Source organism: Acipenser ruthenus, chromosome 10, assembly GCF_902713425.1.
Source record: "Acipenser ruthenus chromosome 10, fAciRut3.2 maternal haplotype, whole genome shotgun sequence".
In the NCBI taxonomy this organism is placed as follows: Eukaryota; Metazoa; Chordata; class Actinopteri; order Acipenseriformes; family Acipenseridae; genus Acipenser; species Acipenser ruthenus.
In genome coordinates, this window is record NC_081198.1 from 45,086,356 (window position 1) to 45,111,728 (window position 25,373).

The following is a 25,373-nucleotide window of genomic DNA, read 5'->3' on the forward strand; positions in this document are numbered from 1 at the left end:
GGAGAGATATGGGTAACACTTTAACATATGGATTCTGACATCTGAATCCTTTTTAAAATACATTTTCCTAGTTAATAGGGGCACAGGTTGGAATAAACTTCTTCATAATAATTTCTGTATATTTTTTTTTTCATTAACAGGCGATTAGGGAACTTATTATTTATTTCATAAGTCATTTAGCAAGGAATTCCAGCCATGTATTATATCAAAAAATAACTTTCCTATTCACAAAAAGTTGGACACAAACTACTTTTGCTTATTTAAACCTTCTCAGGATTGTATGCACCATGGCAAGCTGGTAAAAGACATTACCTAACTACCTTATGCAAATTAAAAGCAGACTCCAAACTAATGGGCAAAATAGCTTATTTTAAAAGTCAGCATCTACTGCACTGCTTTTAGTTGAAGGACATATTATCAACATTCATAAATGATGTCCTAAAATGTTGTCAGACAGTAGAGAATAAAATGTTTGATTAAAACTGTTGACACTGGTTCATAACTTGTTTGATAATGCATAGCCAACTATATGTTGTGCATCCTACCATTTTTATATTCCCTGTGCTGATAACATTTTTTTAAAAAGCAAATCACAGTGCGGCTGTCTATAAAGGAGACTTAGTGTTAGTGTAGGATTGTCCTCATGGACACAGAGGGATGATCTCAGAATCTCATCTCAGACATGCCAGAAATACTGAAATAGGAAGATTCTTTATTTAGTTGCACCTCTGGGAAGGTATAACCCTGCATTGTTGACCTTCACAATAGGAGCAAGAAAAGTAGCTTGGGAAAAATGGAAAGTCAGCCAAGAATCAAAGTTAATGTGGCAAGCCTTTCCTCTGTAGTTTTAGATTACTGGGACACTGCTATTGTCATCTAAATGGAAGATTCTAAACAAGAAACAACATATAGCAGATAGTAGCCAATCATTGTTCTGAGAATCTACTAGGCATGTTTACATCTGATACGACAACAACCAGAATCAATATGGTCTGCGTGCAGTATAATACACAAATAATTCAAAAAGGGGCCTTCTTACGACAATCTGTTTCATCCTCCCCATCTCCGCAGTCTTCCTGACCGTTACACCGCAGGTTCAAGGGGATACACTTCTGCTTCTTTGTACACTTAAACTGCCCCGACAGGCAAACATAAGAATCTGAAGTAAGAGAAAAGAAAAAAAAAAGTTGTTCCGTTTCCCCCAGCTCAAGAAAGTGGAAACAAAGGGCAACTATATAAATACTGGTAGTTGTTCAAAATTGTATAAGTAACGTTAAAACTATATATTTGGAATTAATACATTTTAGAACCTGTCATTTTGGGACACTAAAAGCAAAGATATTAACGAAAAAGGTGAATAGTATTCCAATCCTAATCTCTCCTAGCACGAGAATATGTTGATGATGATTTATGTATTTATACACTACTGTGCTCTAATAACTGCAGTGAATTATAGGAAACAAGTACAAAGGTTATTAAAAGGTGTAGCAATTGCTCACCACAGTTGGCTTCATCAGAATTGTCCCCGCAGTCATTTTCTCCATCGCATATGAAAGGAGGAAGGGCACAGAGCCCAGTTCCACACTGAAATCGCCCAGGCTGGCATTTAAATTCAGCTAGGGAAAAGAGATTGCCATTGATCTTGATGAATTTATAACAGTCATCTTTTTACAAACATAAGATGCCTCTGGTTTAAAAGAAGTGCAGGTCATTTGTTGAGAAGAAAGTTTAAGGAAAATAAATAAATAGGGTTAAATGGTGTCAGTAATAGTTTAAATCTGATAACAAAGACATGTCAATTGCATCTTTAAAGTATTATTTCTATCAGTTTCAATCTGTTCCTGAGTGAGATGGAAAACACATCTGAAAATTATTTTTGGAGATGCACAAGAGTCTTTCAATATAACATGATTGCAATTCTATTCATTTTTCACTCATCGGCTCATGTCTACGTACGTTTATACAGTACTGTATTTACAATATGTGTAAACCAGTTGCCTGTTTCAGTGTGTATTGTAGACGGGGCTGGGAACATCAGGTGCAATGGCAAAAGCAAACTGTCAGTAATGACATGTGTTTAGCCAAAGCTTGTTCAACAGTGTATAAGATACTCACGACAGTCCACAGGTTCGTCGGATCCATCCCCACAATCATCAACCGTATCACATTTCCACCAAAAAGGAATACATTCATCAGTCCCACATCGGAACTGCAGATGGGACCAAGGAGAATTACACAGATACAAATGCATTACTTTGTACCAAATATAAAATCATTTTAATTAGAAAAACATCTTAACAGTGTAACAGATTTACGATGCAGTGCCATGGCGTGGAGGTTGGTATTCAAACACTGTAGTGTATTTTCTGTTACGATGCTCAATATCTTTCCTTTTCTTTTGTGGTAACATGACTGAATACTTGAACAGCCGAGTTGTTCCCTGAGTACAGAAATACATCTCAGCTGAATCAGTCCTAGCACAGATACCCATGTATAATTAACTAGTAATTTGAAATGGCTATAACATTAACCAGAGAAGTAAACAGCAGCCAGCTGCAGCATATCTATACAGTAGTTGAAAATGGTGACAAAGTACAAAGACACAAACCTGACTTGCTGTACAGTTGGACAAACAGGTCTTGTGATCAGCAGCCAGGTAGAAATTAGTTGGACAGGCACATTTGTAACCACCACCAGGAGAGAGCAAGCACAGGTGACTGCAACCCCCATTATTCACTTGACATGGATGTTTAGGCACTGGAAATAAGTAATATAAAAATGAAGTAATAAAAAAAACATTATATTCAACTTGCAGCTACATACTAGCTGAAAGATAGTGTACTGTGCGTGCAAGACAAATCATTGAAATATATATATATATTTTTATAAATTGCAGAGAAAAAAACTGTTTTAATTACGGTTTCATTGTTGGGTAAACAATTCCCTGCATGTCACAATTATATTCTTTGCTCACATTATTTACAGAAAAAAAAAAAAAAATTACCATCTGGTTGTCTAAATGGGTGGTACACCTGTATATCTGTAATTGTAAGCCAAGAGTTAAGTAGCGACATCCTTTCGGCTCCTGAGGTTTTGTGAGCCCGGTTGATTGATTTAGATTTCCCATCCGTCCAATAGAGGTAGTCTTCAAACACTGTTAGCCCAATCACCCCTTGAATGTCTTGATTAGGAACTGTAATAGGATACGGCAAGATTAATCATCAGCCTTAGAAAAATGCCAGATGGAATATTCAGTACTGCAAGGGCTAACAGATACAACCACACAACTTATTTTGAATAATTGCTGTGACAACCTGTCAGGCCCGGAAGGTTCTTTATTACCAGTTAAGAGAACACAGAATTGAAAGCTGGTGACCTGCTGACTAGTGCAAAGTACTGTTTGACCTGGCAAACAGAATATTTTTGTTAATGAGTAACTCCAAATACCCATCTAACTGATGTGTAAATGCAAAAATAAAACATTGTTCTGCATTTCAATTTATTTTCATTAATTCGGTTCAAATCCTATACCTAGTTATGCTCTTACTTGTTTATTATGAACACAGGAAACACTATACAGGCTAGCTGGTTTAAAACATATACAACACGAACAGGAGAACAAGGAGGAGGAACTGCTATAAAACTACTGACTGTGACATCTAATATAAACCTGACTAAGCATACAAGCAGAATCTGATGCTTATAATCTGAGCATGTCATTACAACATGTATTTAATGATATATCATAAACAGGTGTTAAAACTTGATAAAACATTTGGTTAGAGAACTATAGAGCTCAACCAAAAAACACAAGAAAATGGTACAAAAGGACCTTTGCAACCTACAAATGTTATTGCATTGTTGATAATGCAGGTATATTAAGCCAGATGCAACATTCAAGTTACAGTTGTTTTTAGCAAATCAACTCCAGCACCACGCCTTTTTTTCAGACAACATACATGTAATCAAAAACCATGTTATTATAGATCATGTAAAAAAAAAAAAAAAAAAAAAAAAAACTCAGTTTGAGACCATCAATCATAACTTTGTTCTTTGTGTACATAATGTCACTTATGAAAATCTGCCCTTTCATGAAGGTCAGTGTGATACAGCAGATAAATCCAACACTAACTTTCTGCCCTTGGGTTCAGCTATAGAGTAGAATATATTAATTTAAAATGATGCAGTTTTAATTTTAGTACCACGCTGATTATTATGACTACCTGGCAAAACTTCAAAAGCTGGTTTCAACTATACTGGAGAATAATGGCCTCACCTTGATTGAACTTTAGTTAATACAGCACATATAACAGCCACAATGTGGCTTCTAGAAAGAGGAAATCCGTAAATGAAAGCATGGTAAATGAAGACTAATTGCAGAGTCAAAGATAATTGAATCCTTTTTTATGGCACAGTATTGCCATAATAAAACGCACACAGCTATAAGGAATGCCATCCATTACTTATGTAAGTACTGAAGCCTTTCTTGACACAGAAGTATCCAATTAGTTTGAGGGATAAAATATGTTACAACTGACTTCTAAATGTTAATAACAAAATGTTATATGTTACACAACAACAACAATGTAATCTATTCTGTTTATTAAGTAGTTTAAATTAATGATTTCTTACCTTTTTGCCTATTAGATCCATCCATATTAGAAAACAAAATATGATTTTCATCAGCCCAATAGAGCCTCCGGTTGATGTAATCTATTGTAAGAGCAACGGGCCTTGAGACTTCTGTGTCGATGACAACGCTTTGATAGGTGCCATCCATACCAACACGACCGATGTGAGGAGACTCGCAACAGTCAATCCAATACACATATCTAGGTAAATCACATAAATATCTTTTAAAATTGTATTTGGACTGCTAATATACACACTAACATGTCTGAGTGCCATAGGTTAACTACTTTCTATGCTGACATAGCTGTGAATGACATACCCAGTTTGAGTATCCAATGCCAAATCTTTGGGGTTTTTCAGCCCAGAGCTCACGAGGATTGTGGGATACAAGCCATTGGCTTTTGAAACCTCAACACTTTTTCTCTCTGTGTCACACCAATAGAGATTCTTCCCAATCCAGTCAACAGCCAGTGCGCTTGGGACTGCTGTACGATGAACAATCTGTAAGGGCGTAAAGACAACAAGCTGACTATAGGGAAGAAACAGTGAGTACAATAGGCTTCAGGGAAGTGAATGTATGCAAGTGTTACTTCTTTGGGGAAACTCTTGAAATTTGATGAGGTTCCCAGTAACCCTTTGATTGTATAAAATAAGCAGCTGAACAACTTCCAAAAATGCATAATTTTTGATACACAATGTATATGTATGCATGCAAATGACTTTCCAGTCATGTTAAAATAGATGATTCAATTGGCAAGTTGTTTGAAGCTGCAAAAGTACACATATGACAAATTCCTTTGAAAATAGCCAAATAAATAATCAAGTTAGCAACTCAATGTGCATTTAAATTTAAAACACTTCTCAGTTGTATCTTTAATGCACACATTTCTCCTATAAAGGTGGAAAATATGACTACAGTAATACAAAATTGAATGTGCTTTTAAATATAATTGCAATATATTTTTAGATAAATCTTGTAAGAAAGTTTTTTTTCTTTTAGATGTCAATTACATTACAGTATTCCATTTTCATGTTTAGCAATGAATTGAACCTTACAATGGAGCAAGGATTTGATGCCAAAGAGGCTTCACTGTACTGTCTATCATTGCAGCTTTGAACAATGTGTAAACATTACTTTAGCATGGTACAGTCATCTTAGGCATTGGTAGACTTGTATTGTACCTTTAGGTCGCTTCCATTCAGGCGCATTCTATTTATTCTTCTTCCGTTTGGTCTGCTGGAGTCAATCCAATAAACAAACTCCTTTCTGTAGTCAAAGTCTATTGCAATAACATTATTGAGTGCCTGTAAAAAGTAAAAAGTAAAAAAAAAAATAATATATATATATATATATATATTATATATATATATATATATATATATATATATATATATATATATATATATATATATATATATATATTGTATTGTCCTTATCAGGATTCAAAAATGGTCTGTGCCATGACCAGTTTATAAAATGGTGACCATGAGTGAGATTAGTGTACTCAAGAATACCATATAACTAACTATACCTTGCTGGAGATATAGCTGGAGTGTGGGTATTTATTTTAATCTCAAAAGAGAAATACCGTCTTTTAAAGGGCATGTACTATATATTGCATCACAAACTAGATTGCAATCTTCTGAACCTCTCAAAGCAGAATTCAAGGTAACCTCTCCAAAGAGCAGGTACATTTTGTATACTTTTTAAAATAGTAAACACATCATTTAAAAATGTAAACCTTTTAGAACGTTTTCTTTACTACAACATTTGTATTTTTACTAAATGATGTTTTCACAATGAATCTGATTGCCCTGTTATCTATGATATAAAATGAGGCTATATTGACATACATGTAGCATTATAAATGTTGTGGAAGCACCATTTTTATTTTATTTCCAGACCTTAATCTTAGTATCCAAAGATACATGGTATGTTAACCTCTTTAACCCGCTCAGTCCTTGTGGGACCTCAAGGTCCCGCCTTATCTTAACAAGTTATTAAAGTACTGATGGGATTGTATAGTCCTGTTCTCATGTATACTTAATAAAGGCCCTCATTTTCAAATTGTAAAACTTAAATTTCACGTTCTTCAGCTCAACAAAAATAATTCGGGACTGAAAGTGTTGATGGGGTTGGATGTGTCATGCTGTTTCTGTTGCAGACTGTAAACTTACAGGGAATGGGAGTTTCAGCTAGCAACATTGCAGAATGCAGCCAAAGACAATTGTACCTGCACACTGGCCAATGGATGAATGCTGCTTGACAGCATGAATCCTTTCAGCTGTGCCCCATCTATCCTAGTTTATGTCTCCCTTACTGGGCCAAAATTGGGAAGTCAGACAAAGTCTAATAAGTATTTATAAAGTTCACCACTGGCAATATGCTGAGGAAGGAGTCAGCCGACAAAACTAAGCCTTACATCTTTGTCTACTGAACATCTGAGACAGATGTTAAAGATCCTTTGGGTTTTCACTCTTGAATAGGCATACAGAGCACAGTGGCACCTTGTAGTATTGCAGGTCAGAGGGGGTAGGATGTGAAGCAAGACATACCTAAACCTGTCAATGTATTTAAACTGAGACTTTCTGGCCCCAAGCACTTTTCTTTTTGACCTGTTTGAGAGAATCATGAACAAAAAGGGGATTTCTACAACTGAGACCTGTTAAATCGTTTGTGTTATTGCTCATGTTAGGACAAACCAATGTCATAATTGTTTTAGTGAATAAGATCACTGCTACCTAGGTAAAGGTTAATCTGATTTTACTAGAATCACGGCCTTGTTTCCCAAAATGATTGTCTGTTTAAGAAGTCTGGTTAAACCCTATTTTGTATTCTACCTTATTACCAAGGCTTGCAATTAGTGCATTAACAAGAAATTAGAGAGAGAGAGAGAGAGAGAGAGAGAGAGAGAGAGAGAGAGAGAGAGAGAGAGAGAGAGAGAGAGAGAGAGAGATGCACACTGTACAAGCCCAAACAGAAAACAGGCAGAACATGAAATTATGAATAAATAATAGAACAGAATAGAATGTCATGCTTATAAAAATGCTAATCTAAATGGATAACCATGTATTGTCCAGTAGGCTTGGTTTAGTCATTTAATACAAGTACAATACAAAGCAATATCTCCATTCCAATTCACAGCTATGAGTGTTTGCATTAGCATTGCACAATTATGTGCATAAGATACAAGCGTGTGAGGAAGCATTTAAAGTGTTATTTAAAATGTTTTATTTTACATGAACCTACAGTAATTACAATGTTTTAACTAATTAGTTATTTTAATAATGTTTTATTACATGACATATTTGATTTAGGACATATACAAGACATTATATTATAGTATTATATGCATTCGTTGCAGTGACATTGATTAAAGAAAAAAAGAAAAAAAGATTTTTCAATACCCAAGAGAGAGACCTAATGGCATAACTTTTTTTTTTTTTTTTAATTAGAAAAGTTCAGGTAGGAGGAAGAACATTAACTCTATTCTCAAAGGCAGCTTCAGATGACTCATTAACCAGCAGCATTTCACATGTTTAGAACATAATTAAGAAAATGACAGGCAAGAATCTGACCATTGCTGCTGATTTATATTCTTTTCAGTTTAACAAACGCCCATTTTTTTTAACCCTTTAAGGACAAAGTGTTTTTCAGTGCGATGCTCCCCCATGACCAGGTCTTTTTTGGCTGTAGATGACTCTCTTCCTATAAAAATGCAGAACACTCTGGGGAACATTATAAAGTACTTCAGAAACCATACTAACATTTTGTTTTTTTGTTCAACACTACATATATGGGCAGCTGTGCAGTCCAGTGGCTAAAGAAACAGGCTTGTAACCAGGAGGTCCCCGGTTCAAATCCCAACTCAGTCACTGATTCATTGTGTGATCCTGAGCAAGTCACTTAACCTCCTTGTGCTCCGTCTTTCTGGTGAGACGTTGTTGTAAGTGACTCTGCAGTTGATGCATAGTTCACACACCCTAGTGCCATATCTTATTAAGCGCTTTATGATGGTGGTCCACTATGAAAGGCACTATATAAAAATAAAGATTATTTAATTATTATTATTATTTATTTATTATTTATTTCTTAGCAGACGCCCTTATCCAGGGCGACTTACAATTGTTACAAGATATCACATTATACATTATTTCACATTATACAGATATCACATTATTTTTACATATAATTACCCATTTATACAGTTGGGTTTTTACTGGAGCAATCTAGGTAAAGTACCTTGCTCAAGGGTACAACAGCAGTGTCCCCCACTGGGGATTGAACCCACAAACCTCCGGTCAAGAGTCCAGAGCCCTAACCACTACTCCAATATATATATTTGTTTTGTTTTAAACATTAAGTATTTTTTGTATTATGTAACCTGCATAGAGATACATGTATAAAAAAACATGTTATTCTATGACCCGAGGGACCTTCCAATACTGCTGAAAATGTCTCCGACCTTTAAAAATGAAATGTCTGTTTCAGTGACATCACACGGAAAAAAAAACAGTGAAATTCAATCCCTCCCCTATCCAATTATATGCATTAACAAACTTTACTGCAAAGCATGATGGGAGAGTAAGTCTAAGAAACAAAAGTTATCATGTCTTACAGGATCACAGTCCTTAAAGAGTTAAAGGTAGTAAACTGAAATGTTACAATGAAGAAGAGGGAACTGACTGCACATTACGGACATTGCAGATTGCAATATGTGGCATCTCTGTATGTGCTTTAAATGATAAAATACAACATGTGTGTTTTGACCAAGATCAGCATAGTGAAGCCAGTTAAAACCAACACAATGTCTCAAAGCTGATCAAAAGAAAAGTTGAATGTAAAATAAACAAACAATATTCTGATTGGTTAAAAAAGAAAACACAAGTACAAACGGTTTCATTCCCTGTTCTAAACTCCTTGAGCCTACATCCAGTTTGAATGTATTATCAGTAAACATTCTCGTGGTTCAAATCTTAATCACATTTTGTTTCAAGACGCTTACTCCTAATAATGTGCATATGAAAATGAATAATTCTGGTACTGGTAGCTTGAAATGTCCTTATAAATGCTTTAAATATTTTTTGTTTGTTTTTTATGAAATCAACACTTGACGGTTGATGGTTGCATCTTTGGGTTGTCAGGGTAAAATACCACATCTAATGACAAACAAACTGTCAAATTCTGCCACAGTTTGAATATATTAAAATTATATTTGCATATATGTCAAACTTAACAATAGCTATACATGGGAAAAGCTGAAAAAAGATTGTCATTCTAATCTGATATTGATGAAGTCTTAATAACACCTGCAACATTGCCCTTCTCATGGAAATAACCCTAATCTAGGATTTTTTTTTTTTTAAACAATCATTCTACTATATTAAACCTTTATGAAATGTGCTAACCAGGTCTCAAAATTAAGAAGGAATTGACAGAATGTGCCAATCGGCAGCCTTATTTACTAGGCTATAAGATTTGCAGTTACATTTACTTAGGCATGCAGTTTCGGAAAAACATCTTCAGTGTATACCTGTTTCAGCAGACTGTAATTGGATCCATCAACACTTATTTTCCTAATTTCATGATGATCAGCAAGTATAAGGAAAGGCTCTTCACCTGAAAAAAATAATTGTGATACAGGCAACCATTAAAATGCACATATTGTACTGTTAAAAAGTTGACAAGTAAATAATCATGTCTGAAGCAGTTTTTTTTTTCATCCTATCTTTGAAACAACTGTAATCACAATCACAATTTGAATTTATGGCACTATTTACAAAGTTTTTTTTTTTTTAAGATCAATCTTATTAGTATTAAGTTCATGAAAACATTACCTCATGCATTGTAGCTATGTGAATAGGATACCACGTTATCAAAATAGGTATAAAATAACATATTGTAATGCAAAGTAATACCTGAGAGAGACTTGCAGCTATTAGGATTATTAGCTTGTGCTTCATATCCTTCTTCACACAAGCACTTGTATGATCCATAAATATTGATGCACCGCTGGCTGCAGGGGAAGCCAGATGAACATTCGTCAATGTCAGCGCATGTTTTTCCATCATCCTTCAGTTGGAATCCTGGCCAACATTTACACTAAACAAATAAATACATAAATAAAGGTTATTATTCGTATTATTATTATTATTATTATTATTATTATTATTATTATTATTATTATTATTATTATTATTATAGTATTTAATGCCTATTTTCCTAGCACAACCATTGAGGAAATTTAAACAATTGTTTTTTTAATGAAACAGGTTGCCATGCCTTTCCCCTAACGCCTCTTTCACTGCTTGCAGTATGTACTTATAGATGGGAATGCAGGTAATTATCACCAGTGTTATTGTTTTAATCTCCTGGAAGAAATTTCCCCAATGTTTACATTACTTCTAATTACACTGAGAAATGAAAACATTTTAACAAACCTTGTATCCAAGTGGAAGATCCTGACACTCCTGAGAACAGCCACTGATTCTTCTGTTCAGACACTCATTCACATTGCAGTTCCTTTCATCAGAGCCATCCCCACAGTCATCTTCTTTATTGCAAAGACCCCCCACTGGAATGCACCGGCCATTTGCACACATGAAAAATGAACCATTGCACAAACTTTCTGCAAAAAAAACAAAAACAAAAAAAAACACACACACATCAGGAAAGAAAAGATAAACACATGAGCAGTTTATAATCTAAACCGTGACTAAATAAATGACATTCAGATGTAAAGGTTTGTCGATTGGTGATGATCAAATGTAATGCATTAAATGTTATAAAAAGCTAATACTCCAAGTCTGAATACTGAAGTCTGACACAGATACTGCATTTGGGGCTAAACTAAGCCAGTGTTAACATGTCCTAGTAAATTGTTTCTCCAGGAAGAATCAGGAAACCAAAAAAATATAGTGTTATAAGCCAAGGGGATATCTCCCTTGGCTATTTAAACCAAGCATACATGACAAATTAGCTGTATCTACGACCCCATCTGGGAGCTTGTTTTCTCCCCAAATTTAGAATGTCCAATTACATTGCCTTACATTCTCTGCAAGCTAGAGTCCAGTGTAGCTAAGTGAGAAGAGGTGGTCCTTGCTGATTTTCTCTACATAACCCACCAGAGCACATGGAATCCCCAGCAAAAATTGCACAGCCAAGACACGAACCTGCAATCCCATGATTGTATGAAGACAGTTGACCAGACCAGACTGCACCCAGCTACCTCCAGACCATCATCTCTCCCTACACCCCCACTCGACCTCTCCGCTCCGCCTGCACTAGAAGACTGGCTCTACCTCCTCTGCGCTCCCCTGCCTCCAGAGCCTGCTCCTTCTCCACCCTCGCCCCCCAGTGGTGGAATGACCTTCCTACAGATTTCAGGACTGCCCAGTCCCTGACCACATTCCGGCGCCTCCTCTTCAGGAAGCACCTGTAGAACTCCTCTATTTTTCCCCTGGGACACTGTGGCAAAGTGCCCCCCCTGTGTATGTTATATGTTACGTGTTGTGTGTAAATGTGGGTGTATAGGCATTGGTACACGGGATATAAGCGGTCTGTGTTTCACGGGTGTGTAAATTGTATATTTGTATTTAGGCACGGGGATGGCACATCACATCACGTGCAAGTAAAAAGTAATATGTGAGCACGGGGAATTGCACTTTAATTAATTCACGTGCAGTTGTACCGAGATTCCAATTGAATGATTGACTAGCAATCGAATCTCGGTACAACTGCATAAAAGCTGCATGTTTTCACTCACTGGGGGTTGGTGTTCGGTGAGTGGAGAACGAGTGTGGAGAAGGAGAAAGTAAATAGTAAGAAAGTAAGAACGTAAATAACTGTCTCACTCACCGTGTTTCGTTTGTCTGTCTGTGCACTGTCTGTTTACTGTCTAGTCCGTTTTGTTTACCTGTTTATTTTGGCGCAAGTGCCGTGTCCTGTGTTTTTGGTTGTGTTTAAAACCTTTTATTTTCTGTTTATTAAATGCTGAGCGCAATCACGCGCTCAGCTTAAACCAAACTCCACATCTCTGTCGTTTGTGTTCCTGTCTTCTGGTCTGACGTCACCCACTCAGCCATTCTTGTCACACGTGGTGTCAGAACCGGGACAACAGCGCCTCCAGGGCTCAGGCCAGAGCGGGAACCGCAGTTTTTTTTGGGAAAAAAAAAAAAAAAAAGGAGAAGAAATGGGGAGAAGAGGCTGGAGAAGAGCACAGGAGGGCAAAGGGAGAAAGGTGGAAGCAGGGCTGTGGTGTTTTGACTGTGGCCAAACTAGCCACACCACCATACCCTGCTCCGTCCACAGGACCCTACAGGCAATGGCCCAAAGACTGGGATGGGGGGAGTGGTGCCCTGGCTGTGGGGCATATGGGCACACGTTGGCCCTATGCCCCATGCAGGATGAAGAAGAGGAGCCCTTGCTGCCACGTCCTATGCCTGAGCGGGAGGAGCCCGAACGTCCTATGCCTGAGCGGGAGGAGCCCGAACGTCCACAGCCCGAGTAGGAGGAGCCCGAACGTCCACAGCCCGAGTGGGAGGAGCCCGAACGTCCACAGCCCGAGTGGGAGGAGCCCGAACGTCCACAGCCCGAGTGGGAGGAGCCCGAACGTCCACAGCCCGAGTGGGAGGAGTCGGTGCGTCCACGGCCCGAGAGGGAGGAGTCGGTGCGTCCACGGCCCGAGAGGGAGGAGTCGGTGCGTCCACGGCCCGAGAGGGAGGAGTCGGTGCGTCCACGGCCCGAGAGGGAGGAGTCGGTGCGCCCACGGCCCGGAGGGGAGGAGCCGGTGCGCCCACGGCCCGGAGGGGAGGAGCCAGTGCGTCCTGTGTCCGGAGGGGAAGAGCTGAAGGCCCAAACCCCTATTTTTTTTTGGGAGGGACGAGGGCGTGAAGCTCAGGCTCCACAGCAGCCGCTGTTTTTGCTGCTGAAGGGAGCCCAGCGGAGACGCCCGCCACCAGCTCTACCCCCGCTGTCGGAGGAGCCGGCAGCGCCACCAGCCCTACCCCCGCTGTCGGAGGAGCCGGCAGCGCCTCCACCACCACCCGAGGGAGAGGAGCAGGAGCTGCCTCTGCCTCCACCACCACCCGAGGGAGAGGAGCAGGAGCTGCCTCTGCCTCCACCACCACCCGAGGGAGAGGAGCAGGAGCTGCCTCTGCCTCCACCACCACCCGAGGGAGAGGAGCAGGAGCTGCCTCTGCCTCCACCACCACCCGAGGGAGAGGAGCAGGAGCTGCCTCTGCCTCCACCACCACCCGAGGGAGAGGAGCAGGAGCTGCCTCTGCCTCCACCTCCCGAGGGTCCGCTGCTGCTACCGTCGCCTGAGGTCATCGAGGGTCCTGCTTCGCCTGGGGTCGCCGGGGCCTCTGCTTTGCCTCGGGTCGCTACACTGTGGCCGGAGCTCCATGAAGGGGAGCTGCCGGCCATAAAGAAAGAGGGGGAGGTCAGGAGACCAGCTCCCCCAGCTGCACTTTCGCGGCAGCAGATAGTGTGGCTGAAGCCCTGGAAGAGGGAGCTGCCAGCCACGAAGAATTGGGGGGTGCCAGACATTCCACCATGGCCACCCCCAGAAACAACTTGCTTCCCCCTCTTCCGGGACTTTGGGACTGAGGGGGGAGGTGGCCATTGAGGCCATGTGTGCGTTGCACAAGGGGGGGTATATGTGGCAAAGTGCCCCCCCTGTGTATGTTATATGTTACGTGTTGTGTGTAAATGTGGGTGTATAGGCATTGGTACACGGGATATAAGCGGTCTGTGTTTCACGGGTGTGTAAATTGTATATTTGTATTTAGGCACGGGGATGGCACATCACATCACGTGCAAGTAAAAAGTAATATGTGAGCACGGGGAATTGCACTTTAATTAATTCACGTGCAGTTGTACCGAGATTCCAATTGAATGATTGACTAGCAATCGAATCTCGGTACAACTGCATAAAAGTTGCATGTTTTCACTCACTGGGGGTTGGTGTTCGGTGAGTGGAGAACGAGTGTGGAGAAGGAGAAAGTAAATAGTAAGAAAGTAAGAACGTAAATAACTGTCTCACTCACCGTGTTTCGTTTGTCTGTCTGTGCACTGTCTGTTTACTGTCTAGTCCGTTTTGTTTACCTGTTTATTTTGGCGCAAGTGCCGTGTCCTGTGTTTTTGGTTGTGTTTAAAACCTTTTATTTTCTGTTTATTAAATGCTGAGCGCAATCACGCGCTCAGCTTAAACCAAACTCCACATCTCTGTCGTTTGTGTTCCTGTCTTCTGGTCTGACGTCACCCACTCAGCCATTCTTGTCACAGACACATATCACCCTTCCTTAAATGCGCTTTACTTGCTCTTATCTGCCCCCTATTTTACTGCATTTAATCCTGTACTTCAGAGTACTATAATCTGCCAAGTGTTTAATCTGTAGTATTTTGTATTTAATTATATCCTGATATAACTATCACTGACACTGTTATCTGCTGTATTATTGAACTGTATTTTGTCGCACTTGTACTTGCTTGAACCAAAGTCATTGTATTCATCATTGTATTTATCTTGCTCTTAATTGTATTATTACTTGCACTGTGATTCTTGAAATGTATTTGTTTACGACTGTAAGTCGCCCTGGATAAGGGTGTCTGCTAAGAAATAAATAATAATAATAATAATAATAATAATAATAATAATAATAATAATAATAATAATAATAGACTTGCAAATGACATGGTCATGCCTTTACCAGGGAGCCACTTTTGAACCCTGGGAGTACTTCTTGATTATTAGGTTTCGAATGATGTTATGTTACAAGGATTTTTGCCACCTCCTTTTTCACTCTTTTTTTTTTAAATGTGTGTATATATATATATATATATATATATATATATATATATATATATATATATATATATATATATATATATATATCAATGCATAAACAAATATTTGTACACCAGATTATGTTTTTTTTTTTTTTACATCTTCACAAAATGATAGACAACTATGTACAATCATCACTGTGGTTACAAACGATAGTGACATCTACTGTCAGCTCTACAATGACAGTATGTATGATCAATGGATTCTACCATCATGCATGAGCTTAGTGTTATAAATAACAATTGATACAGGATAAGCAGGTTACTTTAAACACATCGTATTTTCATTGTACCTTATTTGTACTGTACCGCATTGCTTTCCTTAACTACTGTAAAACTGTACCTAACATTGCAATCTGCAATGTCCGTAATGTGCAGTCCGTTCCCTCTTCTTCATTGTAACATTTCAGTTTACTACCTTTTACTCTTTAAGGACTGTGATCGTGTAAACATAATAAAAAAATGTACTTTGTTTCTTAGACTTACTCTGCCACCATGCTTTGCAGTAAAGCTTGTTAATGCATATAATTGGATAGGGGAGGTATTGAATTTCACTGCCTGGTAGTTTTTTTCTATAGACAGATCCTGGACTTAAGAATTAACTATAAATAATTAAAGAATCTTTACCGATGTGTTATGAAAATGCTTAAATGGCACATAACTGGTCTAATTTCAGTGCCTGGGCACCGATGAAGCGAACGCTTTTCCTTGTTGTGTCAAGGCAATAATAAGCTGTGAGTAAATCAAACTTTTTTTTTTCTGCGCCTTCAAGCAGTGTTGCCAATTTAGTGAATTTTTCACCAAATCTAGTGACTTTAAGGGCTGACTTGGCAAGATTTGTTGTCAAAAGCAACTAGCTACAAATCTAGCGATTTCCAGGTCAGTCATCTGAGAATTTCAGAGATGTTTCGATTATCCTGTATTAACAACGTCCTCTTATAAGAATCATTGTCAGGGTAATTAAATTAAATCCAGTAATGCCCCGCCCCATTTGAATACACAAGGAACTTCAATGTCATTTGCTTAGCAACGGGCTCAACAACCACGAGCCTGTTCCCAGGGGAGACCAGATTTCGCTTGACACCGCACCGGCATGATCACCCCGCCCTCCCAGCGTTCCCGTACTTCCAGATTTAGGACTACACCACTGCTCATGATATGGTTCCATAACATCAGCAATAAATTTTGCAAAACAAGAAACAGTGATCTAAGATGTTGAACATTTTACAATTAAAGAAATGTGAAGTATAAAATGTAATTAAGTACCATTTTTGCCGCTCCCTTCAATTTGCCACCCTTGGCGGCCGCCTGTACTGCCTATATGGTTACGCCGGCCCTGAGCATTAGGGCATTACATTCGATCTGGGCTGGGATTCTAAGAACATTCTGTATACTCCAGTTCTTACAAATATAAAGAAAGACTTGCCTGCAGCTGAGCACTTTGGGTTTAGTGGAGCTTCATCAGAATGGTCAGGGCAATCAGAATCTCCATCACATTCCCACTGTGCCTTCAACAGACATCTTCCATCCGCACAGTGAAACTCTCCGGGACCACAAGTACGATATACTAAAGATATAGTCAAAGAAAAATTCAGAATTCATTCAAATAATAGGGATACTGTAACAAAGAAATACCTTGCAGCATCCCTCAATTTCTATTGTTTTCAACTCCTTTCTCACTTATGCAATAACAAAAGCATCACACACAAGCATTTCAACTTTTTTTTTTAGAGCTGTGATGCTCATGAAATGTTTTCATGGTCCAAAATGCCTGCTACAATCTGTTCGATATGCAAATAAAAAAATATTTTTTGCCACTGGAATATTTTGTTGTTCTTTCGGTGCCTATTGTTCTCAGAGAAGTAACAAAAAGGTATTCTTTACCTGTGCAAACTATATTCTACAGGAAACAACTGACATGTGACACTGTACAAAGGGTGTCAAGAAAAAAGAAATAGAAAAAAAAACATTTACATAATAAAAGGTGATATTTGATTCACTGAAGTACACTTCAGCTGGATATGTAAAGTGATTATGTTTTATCTTAACTGTAATGATTGCAAAGGAGGTGACATTATGGTACTATTAATAAAATTGGGCTTCCTTATAAAAAGCCATTTTTATTCATCAATGTGCAAGTGACGTGGGATACCAAGTGTGAGATAAATAACACTAAAAGGCTGTATCTTATACCCTATCAACATGTGTTGAAGACAGCCTATATACAAGAAAGAATAACAGACAGACAGTAATAGAAATGAGAATTGATGTAAAGATCTTCTATTATATTGAAGAAGAACCTAGGGGTAGATTCAATCCACAAATACAGTGCTTGTAGAATGTTAACAGAAGAACATTTTATGTTGTGTTGAGTTTGGGATGTATACTCTCTGTCTGAAAGTTTGATTGAACAGGTTGTGGACCCTGAACACTAATGAATTTCACCACGCTCACCTACCAGAAAAAGCCACATATTTAAAAAATTCTACTTTATCTAAACTGTCATGTTTGTCACTTGCATTGATTGATTCTTATAACAGTGACTGGATTATATTTAGATGTTTTTTTTTTATTTACATAAGGAAATAAACAACAAACATGATGTCAATCACACACATTAGTACTTTTTTTTGACAGGAATAAGAAAGGAATAAAAAAGAAAAAAAAAACATACCACATTCTGGAGACTCATCAGATCCATCTTCACAGTCATTATCATGATCACATACAAACTGTTTTGGAATGCAGGCTTTGTTGTGACATAAAAAGGCATTTTCATCACAAGTGGTGTTTAGGGCTATGAAAAAAATAAAAAGATGTAAGTATGCTTTACACACCATAAGCTAAAAAAAAAATATGCCAATATCAGATAAGACTACAGTAATGGATCTGATTTTAAATGACACTTGGAAGACAGAATGTATGTATTTGAATGGGAGGTTTATTGACAGAAGCATGTTTGGGGCCTGATTTCACTATGTAACACAATTTTTGTTCCTGGGTAGTAAGTGTTATTTCCTAATTGTTTATGCCTCAAAAGTATAGAAAATGGCTATTATTCCCCACAAACTTTGCTTTTGTGACCAGGACAGTGATATTTTGAAATTTACCTATTTGCAGTGAGAAAACGGGCGAATTTGTGTCTTTTCGTTCACATAAAGTCAGAAAAAAACAACATATGAATCCAAATTAACATGTATTTATACTAAAGTAATACAAAAATGACTACAAAAGTGAGTAGTTTTTCGAGATTTACGATTATACTGTAAATCACTTTCACGAATCAGCCCCCAAATGTAGTCTCCCATCATGTTCTCGTTATACTGTCCTTGGTAGCGGCGTTCAAAGTCCAGTATATCCTGGTGGAAGCGCTCGCCTTGCTCCTCCGAGCACGCTCCCATGTTCTCCTTGAATTTATCAAGATGAGCATCAAGGATATGGACTTTGAGGGACATCCTACAGCCCATTGTGCCGTAGTTCTTCACCAGAGTCTCAACCAGCTCCACATAGTTTTCGGCCTTGTGATTGCCCAGGAAGCCCCGAACCACTGCGACAAAGCTGTTCCAAGACGCTTTCTCCTTACTAGTGAGCTTCTTGGGGAATTCATTGCACTCCAGGATCTTCTTTATCTGTGGTCTGACGAAGACACCGGCTTTGACCTTTGCCTCAGACAGCTTAGGGAAGAAGTCTTGAAGGTACTTGAAGGCTGCCGACTCCTTATCTAGAGCTCTGACAAATTGTTTCATAAGGCCCAATTTGATGTGCAGTGGTGGCATCAGCACCTTCCGGGGGTCCACCAGTGGCTCCCACTTGACGTTGTTCCTCCCCACAGAGAACTCGGTCTGCTGTGGCCAGTCCCGCCTGTGGTAGTGCGCCTTGGTGTCCCTGTTGTCCCTGTTGTCCCAAAGGCAAAGATAGCAGGGAAACTTGGTATTGATGGTAAACAAAGGTCTTGATGCTGTTGTAATCCTCTTTGAGGTGCACCGAGTGAGCCAGGGGAAGAGACGGGTACTTGTTGCCATTATGGAGCAGCACGGCTTTGAGGCTCCTGGATGAGCTGTCAATGAAAAGGCGCCACTCATTCTGGTTACAGGCGATTCCGATAGCCTCGAACAGACTGGTCACATTGTGGCAGAAGCAGAGCCCATCTTGACGGGTGAAGAAGCTGGAAAAAGGTTGATGACGCTTCCTCCGATCTGCGACTTGCACACTTTCATCCAACAAGTTCCACTGCTTGAGCCTAGACGTCAAAAGCTCGGCATTGGACTTGGTGAGACCAAGATCTCTAATCAAGTCGTTGAGGTCTTTTTGGTTGGGGTAGTATGGGTTTCTCTCCTCAGCTCCACCTCTGAAATTGTCATCTGGATCTACAACGTCTTCCTCGATCTCTGACTTGCTGCTCTCTTCTAAAGACGGCTGCTCTCTCTCCGGAGGAGTGGGTACGGGGAGCTCATGGCAGTGTGGCACCGGGGCGATGGATGAAGGAAGGTCCAGATACGTGATAGTAGGTGCATTCTTGCCAGTCCGACGTTTGGAAGGGTCCACCATGCAGAAGTAGCAGTTGCTTGAGTGGTCAGTGGGTTCCCGCCAAATTCTTGGGATAGCGAACTTTATGGCTCTCTTTTCCCCTCTGTACCATCCTACAAAAATACATTTATTTCACCCATGACTAATGTATAAGACATTCTCACAACATTTTTCATATATGATATATTTTTTCAATAACATTGAAAATTTTAAAACATTTTAAAATTAAAAACTTTTACAATTTTAAACATTTTAACAAATTTTATAACATAAAATTCCGAGCAACAATTGTCCATCTTACCTTCCAGAGTTTTTTTGCAGTGCTCGCAGGTGAAATTAGGTGCCCAGGGTTTGTCTTGATCCCCGACAGGCATGCTGAAATATGCCTTGTAGGCCTCACACATCTTAGCAGATGCTTCCACGGAGTACTTTTTCGCTCTTGTCTTGATAAATTCGCCGCAGACATAGCAAAATGCGTCTGCCAGATGCTTGCAGCCTCTTGATGCCATCTCAGAAAAATGCAGATATGTATCCACTTAGGCAGCTGGAACTAAACTGAACTGGTGGGATTAAGGCCCCTGTATTTATACTACTATTTATATTACTGGAAAGTTCTAGAAGTTACTCCAAGTTTACTCAGCACTGAATCTATCTGGAATGTTCTGGAAAATAGGTAAATTTCAAAATATCACTGTCCTGGTCACAAAAGCAAAGTTTGTGGGGAATAATAGCCATTTTCTATACTTTTGAGGCATAAGCAATTAGGAAATAACACTTACTACCCAGGAACAAAAAAAAAAAAAAAAATGTTACACAGTGTTTTCAAAGCTTGGTAACTTGGCAAAGCTTGAGTAAATCTCCATGAGTAAAGCTCTGACTAAACTAAAAAGCAAATCACATGTTTGCATATTTTCTTGAGTATATCATTTAATGGAGCAAAGTCAGGCATTAAATGTAAGACAAAATGCACAAGCAAATCATATTGACTGTATGCTTCTGGATGTATGTATGTATGTATGTATGTATGTATGTATGTATGTATGTATCTATGTATGTATGTATGTATGTATGTATGTATGTATGTATGTATGTATGTATGTATCAATTGTTGTTCATTTCATTTGGAGCCCTGATGAGCTCATCGTTAAGAGCTCTGTCCATATCTGACATGGAACAGGGTTTATTACATGTTTACATGATATATAAATGAAACAGTATTATATACATAGTTTTTGTGGTGTACAGCAGTACCTGTTGTAGGGTATCTCTTATAAATCTTTACCACAGTACTTTTGCATGCTATTTGCGCAGTTATATCATCCTTTTCCCATTGTTATACTATGCATTTACCATAGTTTAGTGTTTACTCACATACTTTACCATACCTTCCTATTCTTTACAATGCTTACCAGTGTTTTATCATACGTCCACTGCAATGTATTACACTTTGCTATGCTTTTACTATGGTAAACCTTTATAAGGGCAGTTCTCAGACATACTGGATTTGCTGCAATACATTTACTGGTATGTATTTTTTTATGTATCCTGTTGACTGATCATGTTTTTTAAAACTCCATCTGTCTGAAACCGTCTAAAATCTAGACAAATAAAACCATTAGCAGTATGTAGTAGCTTAATTAATAATATGTTATTTACATTTTCCTTTTTGCAAATTAAATGAAAGCACTGGTAATTACCACAGCCAGCTGCAGATAGCTCATCACTTCCATCAGGGCAGTCCCTCTCTCCATCACACAGCCAGCGTTGTGGGACACAGGCATGAGAACCAGGGCAGCTAAACATGCCTGTGGCACAGGTTACCGAACCTGGTAAAAGTCCATTGATCAGTTTAGGAACCCACAATTCAAATCATCTTGCAAGAGAAAAATAGTAATATATTATAAAATATTATAAAATGTAATATAATATTTGTCAATATAAATATAAAAACAGGTATATCATATTTGTAAACCTTTTTTTATATATAGTATTGTAGCACATCTGTATACAGAAAAACAAGAAATCCTAAAAGAACGAATCAGTTCATTAAAGCAGTGCTTCCCCCAATTAACACAAAATACTGTGCAAGGTTTATGGATCATATTGTATGCAATCATGAATTATTAGGTATCCAGCTACAGTACAGTCTTGTCTTTCTGCTTGATACACACAGAGATTAATTTGCGTTTGACTATAAAATGAGTCACAGAACCGCATTATGTAACAAAGCACTCAAACTGAAGGACTTGTGAATATGACATTTATTTTTTTTTACTTTCTGACGGTTCATTGGGTAGAAAGAGGGTTACTTGTATCTACTCAAAGTGAGTTCCAGTGTCACCGAAGTGCATCTAGTCTGCTGTACCACCACCTACGTGCTTAACATGCTTTCACTTCTGAAAATACACTGTAGTAGTTTTTCTGCTACAGAACTCAACATTACAACACCAAATGAAACTGTCAGTTTTGACAGAGTACTCTTTTAGAAATTCAGGATCACTCAAACCCATGAATCAAATACACTATAAGTATAACCAGTGCTGTTGGATAGCTACCGACTGCAGACCCGTTAACATTGTAGCTTTGTTTTATTTCAATAACCACATTTATTTTTAAACAATATTATTTACATTTATGGAGGATTTAACCGTTACTGAGTGAATGTTCCTTTATATTTAGGTCATTTCAAGTTATCAATAAGATAATTTAAAATTATTATTATTATTATTATTATTATTATTATTATTATTATTATTATTATTATTATTATTATTATTTAAATGGAAATGGAAAACATCAGTTTATGAGTAAAGGAAACTGTAAAGGAAGCTGATAATTGTAAATGCACTAAGGGGAGTAAACTGACTCCAATGTGATTTAGCAGTTGGTTCAAGCAATTTAACAACAATGCTTGTTTGTGAATAAATATAAAACTATTAAGGAATACCATGATGCCTGAAGGGTTAAACAGAAATGAATAGTAGATTGTTACATCACTAACTATGTAGTAAATGAAATTATAATTAAATAGAAATAAGTGAGTGTAGTTGCCATGGCATTAAAAATCTATTGTACCTCCACTGTTTGTTTTCAAACACACTTTCCCTTGACAAAGGTATGTTAAACATACAGAAACAGGAATTAGGCTCTTTTGAGCCAATATATATATATATATATATATATATATATATATATATATATATATATATATAATCAATATCAATTTGCAAAGATGTCATAAAAAGTCAATGCTTACCACACAGATCTTCACTTTCATCCAACCCATTCCCACAGTCATCCTCCCCATCACAGACCCACTGCTTAGCAATACACTTGTTCTTAGAACAAGCAAACTGATTCCATAAGCAGGAAGAATCTGTAAACAGTCAAAAACATATCATTAAGAACTATCCATGAAAAGATTACTTTTAAGAAACATAACCTGCCTACATTTATCCTTTCTCCTACTTCTACTCAAAAACAATCCAAGCCCTGTATATATATGTATTCAAACTCATTTGTTTTGGGAAAGGTCAATTTCTTTAAATTTATTTTGGTCTGCAGGTGACTTGACAATCAAACAGCAGACCGGGGGGGTGGGGGGGGTGGGGTGGGGGGGTTTTCACTGATAGTGTCTGGGAAAAAATGAATAAAGCAAACTTTTGAAAGCATCCATCCAATTTGCTCATTGATAAAATTACTGCATTCCATTGTGACCTTGACTTATTAGGCTGTGTAGAAAATGCTTCAGGATAGTATGCCACAATTACACCATTTGGCTCTCTGGTGGCACAGTTAAAATTGCATTAAAAGGTAACATAAATACAAATGTTCATTTGGAATTTGCGGTTTCACTCTGTTACAATATTACATTTTAGTTTTAATTGGAAACAAAAAATATCAAATATGCAATGGGTTTAAATATTCCATGAAGGTGAGGTCACACAAGCACAGAGAACAGAAAATTATGCAAATGAATTGCATAATCAGATTTGACATTTTCTGTATGATATTTTATTACAATTTGTATTCATTGCCAGATATTAAAGCTATGTTTTGCATGTGCATTTAATGGATGGGTGGGCTGATAGCTCTTCTTCATGTATAGTCAGCATTAAATACCGTTTTGTTCAACAATTCTGTCATTGTTTTTAAGCCTCTTTGATAATTAAAACAAATAAACTGAGTTTACCACACTGGTATTCATCTGCTCCATCTTCACAGTCTTTTTGTCCATCACACAACCAAACACTTGAGATACAATTCCCACTGGGGCAAGCAAAATAACCTTCTTCACACTGGTGACTGTGGGAAACTGCAAATCAAGCAGAGGGAGTAAACACACAGAATTAATAGACCAATAATAAGAATACACAGAAAAATAACTTGACAAAATGGGTGCTTTCTAGAGAAGAGATGTAGGTTTCTCCTTCATGATGAATTTATACATCATTTTAATCTGACTGCGCTTCAAGATAAAACATTAATAATTAATTAATGTAGTTTGACATAAAAGGTTGATTTTGCACTTGTTATCTAAAATCAGCGTAATCCAAACCTTATTCACATTGTACATACCGTTACAGATTACTTTCAGTAAGAAAGCAATTGTACCGCAACCACCAGTTGAATATTCAGTTTTAAATTAAGCTTGTAATTGCCCATAAAACAGCAGCATCTCATTACACATGTTTTTGGGTTTGAATGATTTCAGTCAGGATGACATCTTTTTGGAAGTTAAAAGAACAATGAACATTTCAAAACTACCTGTACTCTTGCATTGATTTAAAATTCAACAAAAACATATACAATATTCACCCTGGCAGTTTGTTTCATCTGCATAATCGCCACAATCATTTGATCCATCGCAGACCCATGTTGGAAGAATGCAGAGTGAAGTGGAATTGCAGCTAATGAAACCTGTTGCTTTAACTCCAAGTTTGTAAAAATCCAAGCACTCTGTGTTATCTAAAAAAAAAAAAAAATGAAATATTTTATGCATGGACTGCATAAATTATAAAAAGAAAAAGGAGACCCATATAAATATATTTGGAATCGCATTTATTTTCCACAAAGGCTCAGATGTATAGCAAGTTTTTGTGCACACTCAAATGTCTATAAAATATATATTTTAAAAGTATATAATTATTTGTCTACATTAGACTAATGACCAAATCTGTTATTAGGTATACTACATTCCTCAGCTTTTCCAATCGTTCAATGCGTGGAATCCCTTTTGTATAAGTCATGCTATAAGAGCACAATCAGAACCAGACATTTCCTGCTTAAGCCCCTGCCACTTTGGAACATTCCAGTTTTTTTTTTATTATAATAATCATGAAAAAATACAATTGTAGGTTGTTTT

The 25,373-nt window shown here is 37.8% G+C and overlaps 1 protein-coding gene across 8 annotated transcripts in view; it reads right to left on the reverse strand.

The window, feature by feature from the left end:
• LOC117408938 (low-density lipoprotein receptor-related protein 1B-like) overlaps positions 1–25,373 on the reverse strand; it is a 340,463-nt gene that overhangs the window by 37,868 nt on the left and 277,222 nt on the right. For all 8 annotated transcript variants that reach the window (XM_034014443.3, XM_034014419.3, XM_059032361.1 and 5 more), the window contains exons 49-65: positions 24,827–24,976; positions 24,201–24,323; positions 23,265–23,384; positions 21,706–21,834; positions 18,156–18,278; positions 16,908–17,048; positions 11,074–11,261; positions 10,552–10,735; positions 10,167–10,252; positions 5,815–5,937; positions 4,952–5,133; positions 4,633–4,832; positions 3,005–3,193; positions 2,609–2,757; positions 2,116–2,209; positions 1,500–1,616; positions 1,040–1,159 (exon numbers count right to left, since the gene is read on the reverse strand). In XM_034014443.3, coding sequence (XP_033870334.3) covers positions 1,040–1,159; positions 1,500–1,616; positions 2,116–2,209; positions 2,609–2,757; positions 3,005–3,193; positions 4,633–4,832; positions 4,952–5,133; positions 5,815–5,937; positions 10,167–10,252; positions 10,552–10,735; positions 11,074–11,261; positions 16,908–17,048; positions 18,156–18,278; positions 21,706–21,834; positions 23,265–23,384; positions 24,201–24,323; positions 24,827–24,976 — 2,418 coding nt within the window. The remainder of the gene's footprint in view (positions 1–1,039; positions 1,160–1,499; positions 1,617–2,115; positions 2,210–2,608; positions 2,758–3,004; positions 3,194–4,632; positions 4,833–4,951; positions 5,134–5,814; positions 5,938–10,166; positions 10,253–10,551; positions 10,736–11,073; positions 11,262–16,907; positions 17,049–18,155; positions 18,279–21,705; positions 21,835–23,264; positions 23,385–24,200; positions 24,324–24,826; positions 24,977–25,373) is intronic.